The sequence below is a fragment of the Micrasema longulum genome, unplaced genomic scaffold, assembly GCF_059751315.1.
Source record: "Micrasema longulum isolate JH-2025_06_02 unplaced genomic scaffold, ASM5975131v1 h1tg000842l, whole genome shotgun sequence".
Lineage (NCBI taxonomy): Eukaryota > Metazoa > Arthropoda > Insecta > Trichoptera > Brachycentridae > Micrasema > Micrasema longulum.
The window spans coordinates 187,971-201,548 of record NW_028278034.1 but is presented as its reverse complement, the minus strand read 5'-3'; the positions used below and the strand labels follow the sequence as shown (position 1 = coordinate 201,548).

At 37.4% G+C, this 13,578-nt stretch overlaps 1 protein-coding gene across 1 annotated transcript; it reads right to left on the bottom strand.

The window, feature by feature from the left end:
• Nucleotides 1-1,053: 1,053 nt before the first annotated feature.
• On the bottom strand, nt 1,054-11,791 carry kin17 (kin17 DNA and RNA binding protein). Its single transcript, XM_088231024.1, has 7 exons — nt 11,534-11,791; nt 9,729-9,959; nt 7,074-7,266; nt 5,297-5,435; nt 4,796-4,961; nt 3,586-3,766; nt 1,054-1,342 (listed from the first exon to the last, which is right to left on the bottom strand). Exons 1-7 carry the CDS (start codon nt 11,608-11,610, stop codon nt 1,163-1,165), a joined length of 1,167 nt encoding a protein of 388 aa, XP_088087150.1. The 5' UTR covers nt 11,611-11,791; the 3' UTR covers nt 1,054-1,162.
• Nucleotides 11,792-13,578: the final 1,787 nt, after the last annotated feature.

Genomic DNA, 13,578 nt, shown 5'->3' with positions numbered 1-13,578 from the left:
CCACGTCGCGAATCCCGGACAATGGGATCACACTCATAACGGTGTGACCGCAGCGGATAACGAGAGGATGAAAGGCGAGTTTCTGGCGCCTGCAAACCAGGACCAACCAGCTAAGGGAAGGTAACCCCGACAGAAAAATCCACCAGAGAAGGCAACGGGGAAACCACTCTGGTCATCTTTTCCCAGGAATCACTATGGCGAATACATACAATAAGCAGTTGTCCTGGCTGCGGTAGCGCAGGACCGAGATGCTTTCGGTGTAGTGATCGCCAACGTCGGGGGATCTGACAAAGCACCTCAAGAAGAAGAAGAAACTTGTTTTATTTTGGATACATTACCAAATTTAATTGTTACACAATACAGACAACAAAATTTTATGTTTCATAATCCATTTAAACCATCCACTGAAATTGCATTCATGCACTGATTTGATCTGAGAATATTGATTCCTCTTAATTCCGAGCCCTTCCGAGCTCCCAGCAGCCCGCCCTTGAATGTGGATGTTTAAACTAGGCAGAATGGTGAATGTTAGTGTGTAAAGTGGCCACTTAAACCAGCCATCGCGGGGCATAAGCCCTGTAAATGCCTAGACATCCACATCCCTCCTCGAGTGTTTTCCTTCTCTGTTGCAACCGATTTAAAGCTGAAATGCTTAAAACTATTTCAACAAAATTTACTCGTTGATGCATTTAAACTTTTCCAAAACAAATCTAATCCGTTTTTGAACCCATTGAGACTACACGTTGAGATCAGCTCTTGTGACAGCTTATTCCAACCGTCAACAACCCTACTGCTCGGGAAATACTTCCGTGGATTTAGATTGAATCACTTTCTCCAGCCTGAGACTGTGGCCTCGGAGACGAGCATCTTGTTTAAGCTCGAACATGGGATCCGAATTTGGGCAGCTATTGTGACTTGAGTATCCGAGAGTCTCCAGTCTCCACATATGGAAGGCGTTTCAGGCTCGGCGACAACTTTGTAGCTCGACTTGTTCAATACGATAGATCAAAATGGCATATTTATAAGCGAGCAGCGCTATAAATAAAAATATGATTTATTTTCAAACAATTCTTTTAATACATGGAGAATACATCTTTTTTATATACATTTCAATTCATTAACGTCAGAAAGGTTTGAACAATGTTATTCAACAAGCTTAGAATTACGCCACGTGTATTTTGCTTATTTCATCGTACTGCATTATCCGAGTGGCGTCGTTGAACTTGACTCTGCACCCCCGATTGTCCTCCAGCCCCAAGACTTCACCCACCGAACCCCTTTGTGCTCCTGAAACTACTAGTACCTTCCTGCCCACTCCGGGAATAACTGTCTCCAGGTGCTCCTGCAACAAAATGTATTAATAAATATATTACAGTGAAACCTCTGTCTATCGTTCCTCGATTAATCGTTTTCCCGGATGTGTCGTTTATTTCTTCCAACTCCGAAATAATTTCATATAAAACATACATACATACAACGAGCATATAGATAATACAGTAAATAAATCACTGAAATTACTTGGCTTCATTAATAGAATATCCTCTGATTTTACTAATGTCCGTACAATCAAAACTCTTTATTGCTCGACTGTTCGCCCTCTTCTTGAATATGCCTCCTAGAATAGTGCTCTGGTCTCCATTCTATGTCAATCGCATAAATCACATTGAATCAGTCCAACATCGCTCGCTTTGAAAAATAGCGTGGATGCTCGGACTAGAGAGAGATAATTATTCTTATGCTGAAATAGAGTCAATGTTAAATATTTCTAGTCTACAAAAACGTAGAACTAATATTGACTCCATATATATGTTCGGCATACTAAATGGTATAATCGATGTTCCATCATTCCTGGGACAAGTAAAATTCAATATTCCGACTCGTAGATTGAGAAACAATGAAGTACTGTTCATCGATCAGCATAGAACAAACTATGGCCTAAATTCTCCAATGACCCGCCTTTGTCATATTGTTAACTCGAGACAAGATCTGGACTTTTTTGGTTTAAGTTTACAACGATTTAAACGAGCACTAAATAAATAGTCCAGATCTTGTCTCGATGTCCCTTATGTTTGTCAATGCTTCTTTCTTTTTTTTTTTTAATGTTTCAACTATTCTTTTATTGTAATATTTAAACCTTATAAATTGTATACATGGACAATGTCCGTTAATAAATAAATAAATAATACAAAAATTGATTGCATCGATCGTTTCTCTATCCGCCATTTTACGGCATTCATCGTTTGAAGTACGATGCGTATTTGACATCTTTTGTGTATGTTCTAATGCGCAGAACGTTCGAAAGAGAAAGAGAGATATAATGACAATTATAACAAGTAGGGGTTTCTGAAGATGATTGGCTAAGACTTGATACAGACGAATTTCAACAATTTTGTGGGATAGAAACTATCGAAAGCTTGTGTGAAGCAAGGTTGAAGGAGACAGCTGAAGAGGTTGAGTCGAGGTATTGATGAAGAGGAGCCGCCGCCTGTGCTTTCGTTTTCGACGCATGCACTATCTTCGAAAGATTAAAAACATTCTACTACTCGCATTCAATAACTGATGTCGCAAAAAATATTTTTTGCAAAGCCGAAAATATAACAGTAAAACAGTAACAGTAAAAAAACAAACGTCCATGAAAGATTTTTTCCAATGCAATAAACTTCAATATGTTATTTGATTTTGTTCTGCTTTCTAATTTTATTTAAATACATTTATTTACCAACAATATTTTGAGTTTGTCCAAATTTTTGTAGACAAGGACTGGATTCAACTCCCTAGGGAGCTGTTTATATTAACATATTACAACAGAGATGAAGAACATTTAAGAAAAGGTAATATAGAAGTCTAGGCATCTACAGGGCTTATGACCTGTCAATGGCTGGTTTAAGTGGCCACTTTGCACACTGTGTAACATTCACCATTCTGTCTATATTTGAACATCTATATTCCTTCAATTCTTTCATCTGTTGGTGTTTGTGAAGTTAAAGAGCTGAAACCTTTATTTATGCGGGTGAGATTCATCCAATTGAATTATTTCACCTACATACTAGACTAGGCAACGCCTGAAAATGTTATTTTTTCAATTTCCATACTTCTTCATGGACCAGATAATTTATCAACAATATTTTGAGAGAAAAAAAGAGTATAATTTGTATAATTTGACATTTCAACCAGAGATTATGTCAACTTTCTAGGTTTTTCTAAATTGAAACGTGCGTAAAAACAACCATAACATAGAAATGAGCAAATTACGATCAACTAAATGAAGTAATCAAAGCAATATTCCATAGATTTTTGTCAGGTCAGTGAAAGTAAGAACGCCAACCGTTTCATGACGTCACTACTGAAAAGTGACACACTGATTACAGTCATTTGGAGCGGTATTTGATAAATGTAACTTTAAAAAATCATATCTTTGTAAAACTCGCACAAAAAAAATAAAAATATATATATATATTTGCTTAGTTAAATAGTACGCTAATAGAAAAAAAATAATTTAGGAAACAGTGGAATTCCTTATTCTCTTTTCCAATACTCTTGGTTTATCAGATTTCCAAACACACGGCATCATGACGCATGGGTTACCTGATCTAGCCGGAGTTTGTCCCCCGTCTCCAGCATCTTGACTTCGGCCCCGTAGTTCTGGAACACTCGAACGATGTGACCCTTCCGAAGGTAATATTTCGGGCCGAGGGCAGTGGCCAAAACTTTGATGACGATTCCCTCACAAATCCAAGCGTCGTCCGGCCGCTCCGCCGGTCGAACCCTAAAAGTAAAAAAAAGCATTTATTCTAGAGATATAACGATAATTGGTAACCTATACTGGCATCAAAAAGCTGCAGTGAAAGTGGATGATGAATTGACATCGATATAGACGTATGTCGAGGAGTTCGGCAAGGATGCATTCTGTCTCCTCTCCTTTTTAATATGTACTCGGAAGCCATTTTTAGAAATGCACTAAATAAATTAACAAACGGCATTAGCATAAATGGACAAATTATAAACAATATCCGATACGCGGATGATACTGTCCTTCTAGCAGATAGTATGGAAAGCCTGCAACAATTATTGGACAAAGTTTACACGGCAAGTTTGAATAAAGGGCTAGAGATGAATATTTCCAAGACTAAATCTATGGTTATTCGGAAAAAGCCACAAACTTTCCCGATGACTTTAAAACTCGGAGCGCAGTGTATTGAGCAAGTTCATCAATACAAATATTTAGGATGCTGGCTGAATGAATGAATCTAAGTCAGAATAGAGGTGGCGCGAGACTGCTTTTTCAGGATGCGTGACCTTCTTTGCAGTAGAGACTTGCGAGTGTTGTTGTCCTGACGAAGAGACGGGTTACGTCTCGAAACCGGTAGACAGATAAGTCGGTGAGTGGTTTTATACAAATTTTATTAACATAATATTAATATTTTTACAGATGTAAATATTTTTGATTTCCTTTTTAATTACTATAAAATAAAAAAGTACCTTCTAATCTTTTACAGAATATTTTTTTTTCTCTTTTTTATATTACACAAAAATATTATACCCGTCTCTTTATTATAGGAGCAAAAATTCCTAAACTTTTCTTGTCTACCCACGAACAGGCCGTGCCTTTGGGGGATTTTCGTTTACTATTTTTACTGTTAATACGTAATTATCCTTTATTTTTTTAATACTCTGCTTTACCTCTTTTGTGTATTGTAAAAAAAAACAAAAAATTAAATAATATGTTACAATAGAGATGAAGAACGTTTTGTAGAAGAAAATATAGAAGACTGAGAAAGACATGGTATAGTATTACGATTTGTGCTGTGATCTCTCTTTTCTACGCTCTTCCTCCATTCGTATCTCGTCGAGGGCCGACGGTTTCCTGGTTCCGTCCTTGCCCCGCTTGGCTGACGACGAGGAGCCTTGCTCCGATGCTTTCCGCTTGTCGAGCGGCACGACGGAAGTCAGCAGTTTTGTCCCTGAAAACAAAAGATTATGAAACTCAAATCTGAATTTGTCGGAACATAAAGGGAAAACATTTGTGAGGAGGGAATATGGAAGCCTGGGCAATTACGGGGCTTATGACCTGTCGTTGGCTGTTTTAAGCGGCCACTTTACACAATGTGTAACATATACCGTTTTACCTATGTTCAATGAATGTATGAAAGAGTAAGTGTTGTCTGAGGTTTCTAGTTGGGATATTTAATTTTATTGAGCTCAGTAGTTCAAGATTACGCGAGTTAGAGACATAGTTAAGGATGATTACGTGAGTTAGAGACATAGTTACGGATGAATACGTGAGTTAGAGACATACCTAAGGATTTAGACGTGAGTTTCACTGTGACCTTGTCGTCTTCATTTTTTCTGTTGAGTTCGGTGAATTCCGAACTACCAGAGGAACTCGCTTGCTTGCCTCTTTCCACCTGCTTCTCTATGAAATCCATCATTCTCTCCTGTAAAGAAAAAAACAAACTCAAGACCTCAGAGTAATAATGCGTAACCTAGAGAGAAGCCCTATCACGGTGTTTCATGGAAAGCAAGCGATGTTGGTTTGTTGGTTAGCAATCAATTGGTGGCCATTTTGTTTTATTTGACAACATAACGGTTCGATCGGATGCTTTTGTAGCTGTGCTTGGCTTTGTTTGTAAATAACTTGGATATTTACATTATAATAAATAAAAATCCACTATGGTGAATTGCAGTATGTTTGGTTGCAGCAGTAGGAGCCTCAAAGCTGTTAAAGGAGTCAGTTTTCACAGGGAATTGATTCCCAATATTTTCCCATGATTTACATTGACTTTTGGCATTTATTGTCCCGACACGTGTATTTTGTTGCTTAAAAACTTTCCTTATATCGACATATTTACTTCAGATACTATTTTTTCTCAATTTAGGAGATAAATTTGTGAATTAAAGTATGTTTACTGTTGATAACGACAGTTGATTAGAGGCAATATGTCAGGGCTGCACTAGGCATCCATATAAAGTTTGAGTTTTTATAGAGTAGAGGTCGAATCAAATTTTACTCGAAAATAGCAATGTTAACCTTGAAATCGCATCTAAAATGACGTGTCCAAATTTCAGGCCGCTACGACTCGCCGTTTCGGAGATGTGACGGACAAACAAACAAACTCAACACAGGACTTTGGTTCCACGGAGCTGGGATTTAAGTTTCAATAAATGTAACATAAGAATATTGTGAATAAAATGAATAAATAAATAAAAAGATAAACACACACATGTATTTTCAGTTTTACAAAATAAATATAGGCGAATTATAGAACAATAGATTGGAATAACCCTGCAATGATAAATACAGAGGTACATATTTAAAAGTATTTACAATGCAAATTAATATCCATTTGGCAATTCTCGACCATTGTTTTGCTGCGAACTGTAGCTAACTTAATACCCAATAGTCGTAGAATCGTTTTCCTACGTTCGGGCGCCTCTATAGTTTGGCGCATTATTACTCTGAGCTCAAGACACATATTCAATTTAATTAAACTGGCTACGTTTTCCACAGATGAAATACAAACTCCGTTGGCTTATTTACAAGCCACCGCACAACTCTGCTCCGGAATATCTAAGGGAACTTTGCATTCCCGATGAACTGACTGACAGACGACAGACGTCTTACGCTTAGATTAGCTACGTTTACGGCGACAGAAAAACTTATTACACCTCTAAGCAAACAGCGCACTAAATTCAGTGAACGCGCATTTGCGGTCGCAGGCCCTACGGCGTGGAATGCTCTCCCAGCAGAGGTGCGAGTCTGTGAGAGTGAAGTGATGTTTCGGAAAAAGCTTAAAACCCACTTGTTCTCTAAATTGCTTGAATAAATCCGTAGCATGTGATAACAAAATAAATTGTTTTAATTAAATTACAAATTTAAAAGCTTCAATTAAATTTATTTATCTATAGAATCACTATGTAAAGCGCACAGCCACTTACTGACGAGTCCGCTCATGGGAGAAGGCTGCAATCCTGGCTAATTGTGGCAAATGACAAGGCGATATTCGTCACCGCAATTTGGAGTGGCAGGATATGATCCAACCGGACACATAAAGTAAGTTTATTAAAAATTGTACCGCGTCATCTCTGTCCATCTTCCCCTTCTTGGCGGCCGCCTCCTGCCGCGCTACGGTCTCCGGATCTCGATCGATGTAAGTCACGAACCAGCCCTTCTCGGTCTCGTCGACCGTGCACCGCCCCTCCCTCCCGCACCACTTCACGAAATCGGTCAGCGTCTCCCACTGCGTCGCGTTCATATGCAGATGTTCCCTGCAAATTAGATAAAAAAATGTGTGTGTACAACAATGTTTGAGTATGTCCAAATGCTTGCAGACTGGCTGGATTTCCTCCCTAGGGAGTTATTCATATTTAAATTTATTTCAACAGAGAGGGAAAACATTATTGAGAAGGCAATATGGAAGTCTAGGCATTTACAGGGCTTATGACTATTCAATTCAATTCAATTAATTTATTTAAATATAACATTTACATTACAAACACACATTTAATACGTACATATTATAAAAAAGAAAAAATACATGAAAGAGATTCATGTCAAAGTAGTAGGAGAATCCTGCTCCGGAAAACCCCTTCGGATACATGGAACAGATCAATATCCAGAGCGATGTCGTTCAGCATAGCGGTAGCCCTTCCAACAGGCATAACCATAGGCAGGTTGGTTCTGTATATCGGAATATGAAACAATCTATGCTGACGCTGTCTTAGGTAATTAAAAGGAACATACAAACCAATGCTCATCATAATCTCAGGATTATCGACAATACCACGCAACAATCGATAAAAATGTGTAGTCAATTACACATTCCTTCTAGTCTCTAAACTGTTGTAGCCGAGCATACCCTGGGGAGACTCGGTCGGGTAGAGCCGAGGATAATACCCGCAGTCTCTCACGTAGAGATATCTCAGAAACTTCTTTTGGATTTTCTCTATCATAAGAGGGTATTTCAGTTCATGTGGCCCCCGAATCATCGAGCCACTCTCGAGTCTACTTCGCATCGAGGACTTGTAAAGAGCTCTCAGTGCGCGGGTATTTTCAAAAACCCTGGCAGTACGCAGAACGAATCCCAACATCTTCAATGCAATGACCTGTCATTGGCTGATTTATATATTGGTACAAAATATATATTGGTACAAATTTGTATCGTCAGGAAAAGTAAAAATTTAACAAAAGTCAACAGATGGAAGAGTTGAGGAAATGTGGATGTTTAAACATGGGCAGAATGGTGAATATTAATGATTTATTTATCACTTTATATACATATACAATATGTATACATACAGGGTGTTCTCTAAACCCTGTCACATCCGGAACCACGATGATCAGTATGGGCCAGAGGACATATTGGCATATTTCAAAAAATATTTAGAACGAAGAAAATTTGTAAAAATTAAATATTTAAAAGAACACATGGTTGCTTACTTCTGCAGGGGAGAAGCTAGGGGGGTGCGGCCGCGTGGTTAACGGTGTATCAGACTCCCCCCTCCTCGTTTCTCTCCTGCAGAAGTTAGCAACCATTTGTTTTTTTTTAATATACATTTTTTAAAAATTTATTTGCTCTAAAAAAATATTTTAATGTGCCAATATGTCTTCTTGCTCATACTGATCATCGTGGTTTCGGATGTGACAGAGAACACCCTGTATATGGGCGGGCATATTGCCTTTAGGCAATTTCTTCCTACCTACCCAAACTGTTCAGTTTGAGAAAATTATAAATACATGGACATATTGAATCTTACAATTTTATACAAAAATTAAAAGCAAAGATTAACAAAAATAAATATATATATAAAAAAATAATAACACTATACTATGAAGAGAGGAGAGGGGATGGGAAGGAAAGAAGAAGGATAAAGGAACAATTTAAATATTTAGATAGTGACATTTCAATCTTGACTTAAATGTAAATAAAGAAGGGGCGTCTCTAACATTAGTGGGTAGATTATTCCACAATCGAGCGGCTACTACTGCGAAAGAGGAGGAAAGAAAATGTTACACGGTGAGTAAAGTGGTCACTTAAGTAGAATTAAAGTTAGTAGACAAAAGACTGGTGTCAACCGCCTAGGGTCAACCGCCTACTTAGCTCATAAGGCCCAAAAATGTAGAGGATCAAAGTTCTTATGACCTGTCAATGGCTGGTTTAAGTGGCCACTTTACACACTGTGTAACGTTCACGGTAACATAAGTGTGTAAACAGCTCCCAATTGAGTTGAAAGTCCTTGTCTACAAAAATTTGTACAAACTCAAAATATTGTTGATTAATCCACCTGGTCCATGAAGAAGCATAGAAATTGAAAAAATAACATTTTCAGGCGTTGCCTAGTCTAGTATGTAGGTGAAATAATTCAATTAGATGAATCTCACCCGCATGAATGAAGGTTTCAGCTCTTTAATTTCACAAACATCAACAGATGAAAGAATTGAAGGAATATAGATGTTCAAATATGGGCAGAATGGTGAATGTTACACAGTGTGTAAAGTGGCCACTTAAACCAGCCATTGACAGGTCATAAGCCCTGTAGATGCCTAGACTTCTATATTACCTTCTCTTAAATGTTCTTCATGTTAATATAAACAGCTACCAAGGGAGTTGAATCCAGTCCTTGTCTACAAAAATTTGGACAAACTCAAAATATTGTTGATCAAAGTTCTATTTCAGAGAAAATACAGAGTATAAATACCGTGTCTTTTAACGACGTCGAATTTAGCTTACCTGTCGGCGATGTAATCTTGGTACACCTTGTTGGCGCTGACTCTCTTGGTGCCGAACTGTCGGCGAAGCAGTTCGCAGTAACCGTCGGCGAACTCCTTGGAGAACTCGTCGATGTACTGGTGCGAGCTGTCCGCGAACAGGAGCAGCTGCCGCTGGTGGGACTCGGACGTCGTGTGGCACTTGAAGCCGTTCTCGTCGCGGCACTGCTTCTGGCACATCTGGCAGTACCATCTGAAAAGAGGAAGAGGAAATTCCATTTAATCTTGTAATGGCGACCAATGAAACAATAGTATATTTTTATTTTAGTCTCACTTTTCCTGATCAATTAACTATCGTTTACGTGTGGACAATACGATTGTCTTCTGTCCCAGGATCCGACGTAAACAGCGAGCTGTCGGAGAGGACATTGTTCCGAGACATTGTCACAAAGATAGACGGGCGGGCGAAAAAATTATCACCCCTACTAACGTGCGTGGACGGAACCATGTGTTCATTGTACTATACGACATTTATTAGGCATCCAGATGTTTACTAACTGAGATGGATATGTTCTCATCATCACTATGGCTGCATTATGTGCGTGGCATGTGATGTTAATGACCTTATCTCCCTTAGTGGATTCACAATTTTTTTTATTCTTAAAAGCATTTTTTTAAATATTTATTCTGCTTGTGTAAGAAATGATTTTCGGCATATATATTGTTACAATATTTGATTTTGTCCAAATGTTTGTAGACAAAAGACAGGATTTCACCCCCTCGGGAGTCATTAAGATTAACAAATTGCAACAGGGTTCGAGAATACCTTAAGAAGGGAATATGTTAGTCTAGGCATTTACAGGGCTTATGATCTTTTATTGGCCACTTTACACCTGTGTAACATTCACCATTTTGCCTATGTTTGAGCATCCATATTTCTTCAATTCTTCCATTTGTTGATTTTAGTGAAGTTGTGAAGAAATCTAGCTTCAATAGGTAAATGTTATCAACTATCAAATATCCAAATTTAGTAAATGAGGTCTAGAATTCCAACCGTCCATGCGCACAGTAGCTGCAAGACTTGTTGTTATCTAAATTTTATTTTTATAAATATGTTTTTTATTAAAAAAATTTAAATATCACTAAATCTCTAAACTTTACTGTCAAATAAAAAATAAAGAATGTATATAGGGGCTAGATTTCTTATTGTCTATGCGCTCTGTAGCTGCAAGACGTGCTGTAATCTAGCTCCTGTATATCATAATTGGAGACGAGGAACAAGAATCCCAACCGTCCATGCGCTCTGTAGCTGCAAGACGTGGTGGGATATTCATTTATTGTACAGCACCCTTGAGGTGATTATCACAAAAACGGCGCTATATAAATTATCCAGAAAATTATGAAGAAATATCATCGCATGGACAATAGTCATCACTCCTTAATTTAAACCTATATAGATAACTTCTCATAGCTCCGTGTCTGGTAAAAATTTAAAATAGCAATTGTTTGGGAAAAACCAATCTCTGGTATAACAAGTAACGCTTACGATGTTCAAACATAAGCAAAATGGTGAATGTTATAGTGTGTTAAGTGGCCACTTAATCCAGCCAATTACAGGTCATAAGCTAGACTTCCATATTAAAACGCTCTGCATCTCCACTGTTATTTGTTAGTCTAAATGACTTCATAGGGGATGAAATCCAGTCTTTTGTCTGCAAATACTTGGACAAACTCAAATATTTCAGATTCAAGCGTGTCAGCTTTACGCTGCTCGCTTAAAATTAAACAAATATAGTATTTCGTAAGAAAAACAATAGCGCTTCTCACCTTAATTTCTGTAAGCCCTTGGCCTTTATTTTGTTGGCTATGTACTTCGGGGTGCCTTTTTCTGCCTTGCCGCCCATTTTTGATAATCACAGCATAAATGGTCGATCAAATCAAGACTCCGGAATTCGATTTTCATTTATTTATTAAGAAAGAAAAAACGGCTACTTCTCATCATACGAAAAACCGAAAACGCCAAACGTCAAATCAAAATTTGACAGACGATGGAAATAATGTATTTCGGGGTGCGTTCGAAAACTCAATGGATAAAACCCACTCTATCTTCTTCTTCGTTTTTCATGGCGTTTTCACCTCCCAACTGGGGTGTTCTAGCCAGTGTCGAGTTATCGTTTTTTTCATTTAGATATTCACACATTCGTTGGTTATATCACAGATTGACCCTTATACTGCCAAACAACGTTGTTGTTAAAGCTAGGGTTTCCTAGGACAGCGGTGCCCGTATCTTAACGGCCGTAGTGAACGGTGATGCGGTAGGCAGCCGTCGTAGCGGTGAATAGAGAGTGGTTTTATTTTTTAACGGTGTTATCAACACCATTTTTATAGGAAACCACTCTCTAGTCACTGTTACGACGGCTGTCAACCGCATCACTGTTCACTACGGCCGTTAAAATACGGGCACCGCTGTCCTAGGAAACCCTAGCTTTATCCCTATCATAAAGTTCTAACTAGACTGATGCTGACGTCATAATCCCCAAAAGGGTAAATGAATTCGGGAACTGCTTGTTACACTTGCCCGTCAGTGGTATAAAACATTTTCAAAACGTAAAAATTACTTATTCGACGGGTTATTATTTAGTTTCGTACCTTTTTCAGCCCTACGGAAAATTTTATACAAAAAATGTTTTCTTACGCGCAGTAAAAATTTAAGCATTAAATTGTACGGCAAATTTTCTTGAAAATGAATAAAAAATCATTAAAAATATTTCAATGAAAACGAACAACTTTGAACGAAGTCACTTGTTCATATGAATCAATCAATGATAAGAGAGTTGTGTAAGATTTCCGGTTTGCTAATCGTCAATGGACCAATCAACAGAACTAACCGAGAAGAAGCGGAAGAAAACTTGCGACGTCACACGCGGATTGATGTCAGAAATACAAAACTTTAAAAGATCGTAGCGCTGATAGTACGATACATAAAAATTGAAAAAAAAAGCTTTGTCTATTAACAATTTATTTTTTTAAAACCACTAAACATCCTCATTATAAATTTATTTATGATGTTTAAATTAGCAGTGCTTTTAAGAAAAGAGAAACGACTAAACACAGGAAACTTCTAGCTAGTCGGGACCTGAAACGGTGAACTTTTTTACATTCCAAAAACAGTGAAGTAAAAAATAAATGAATGTTAATAGTTAGATTTTTAATCACCTATATGATATTTGAGGAAAATAATTATATTTGGTGTTTTCCTCGCTGTTAAACCCGATTAAGTGATTACGAAAATATTGATGTACTTCCGTAATGAATAACTAATTGAATACTTTACCTTTAATATAATAACTCTTATCTAGTGAGGTCCCTATATCACCGGAAAACCCCATAATTAAGAATATCAACAAACAAGTAAAGAGCCATAAAACATAAAAATAATTCACCATGGAACCTAATGATTGTCAATTAGGACGTTAGAATATTAAAAAAATCATTTGTTAATTTATTATAATGGGTACCCACGGTAATGGGAAATCAAAATGTTTTAGCTGTTCATTAGGTAGTAATTATTACTCTACTAACAAAACGTAATTATTACTATACAAACTCTATTCTACAAACTAAACGTAAATGAGGTATATCAGCTCGATATTGATCCAAAAATACTTTAGAAAAAGCTTCTTCGATTTCGTGCTATTTGTAAGAGTCATATTATAAATTATTATCACTATCACTTAAAAAATGATCGTTATTGTCTTATTCACTTTCGGAATAGGTTGAGCTGCTAAGCCTCCGAGTTTCTCGGTGAGGTACTATTATTTCTTTATTACTTTCACTATCCGTTATCATTTTGAATGATATATCTTGTAAAT

Coding starts and splice junctions, on each gene's coding strand:
- kin17 (XM_088231024.1), bottom strand. CDS start 11,610: ATGGGCGGCAAGGCAGAAAAAGGCACCCCGAAGTACATAGCCAACAAA. Junction 7,267..9,728: donor CAAGATTACATCGCCGACAG/GTAAGCTAAATT, acceptor TCTAATTTGCAG/GGAACATCTGCATATGAACG. Junction 5,436..7,073: donor AGATGGACAGAGATGACGCG/GTACAATTTTTA, acceptor TTTTCTTTACAG/GAGAGAATGATGGATTTCAT.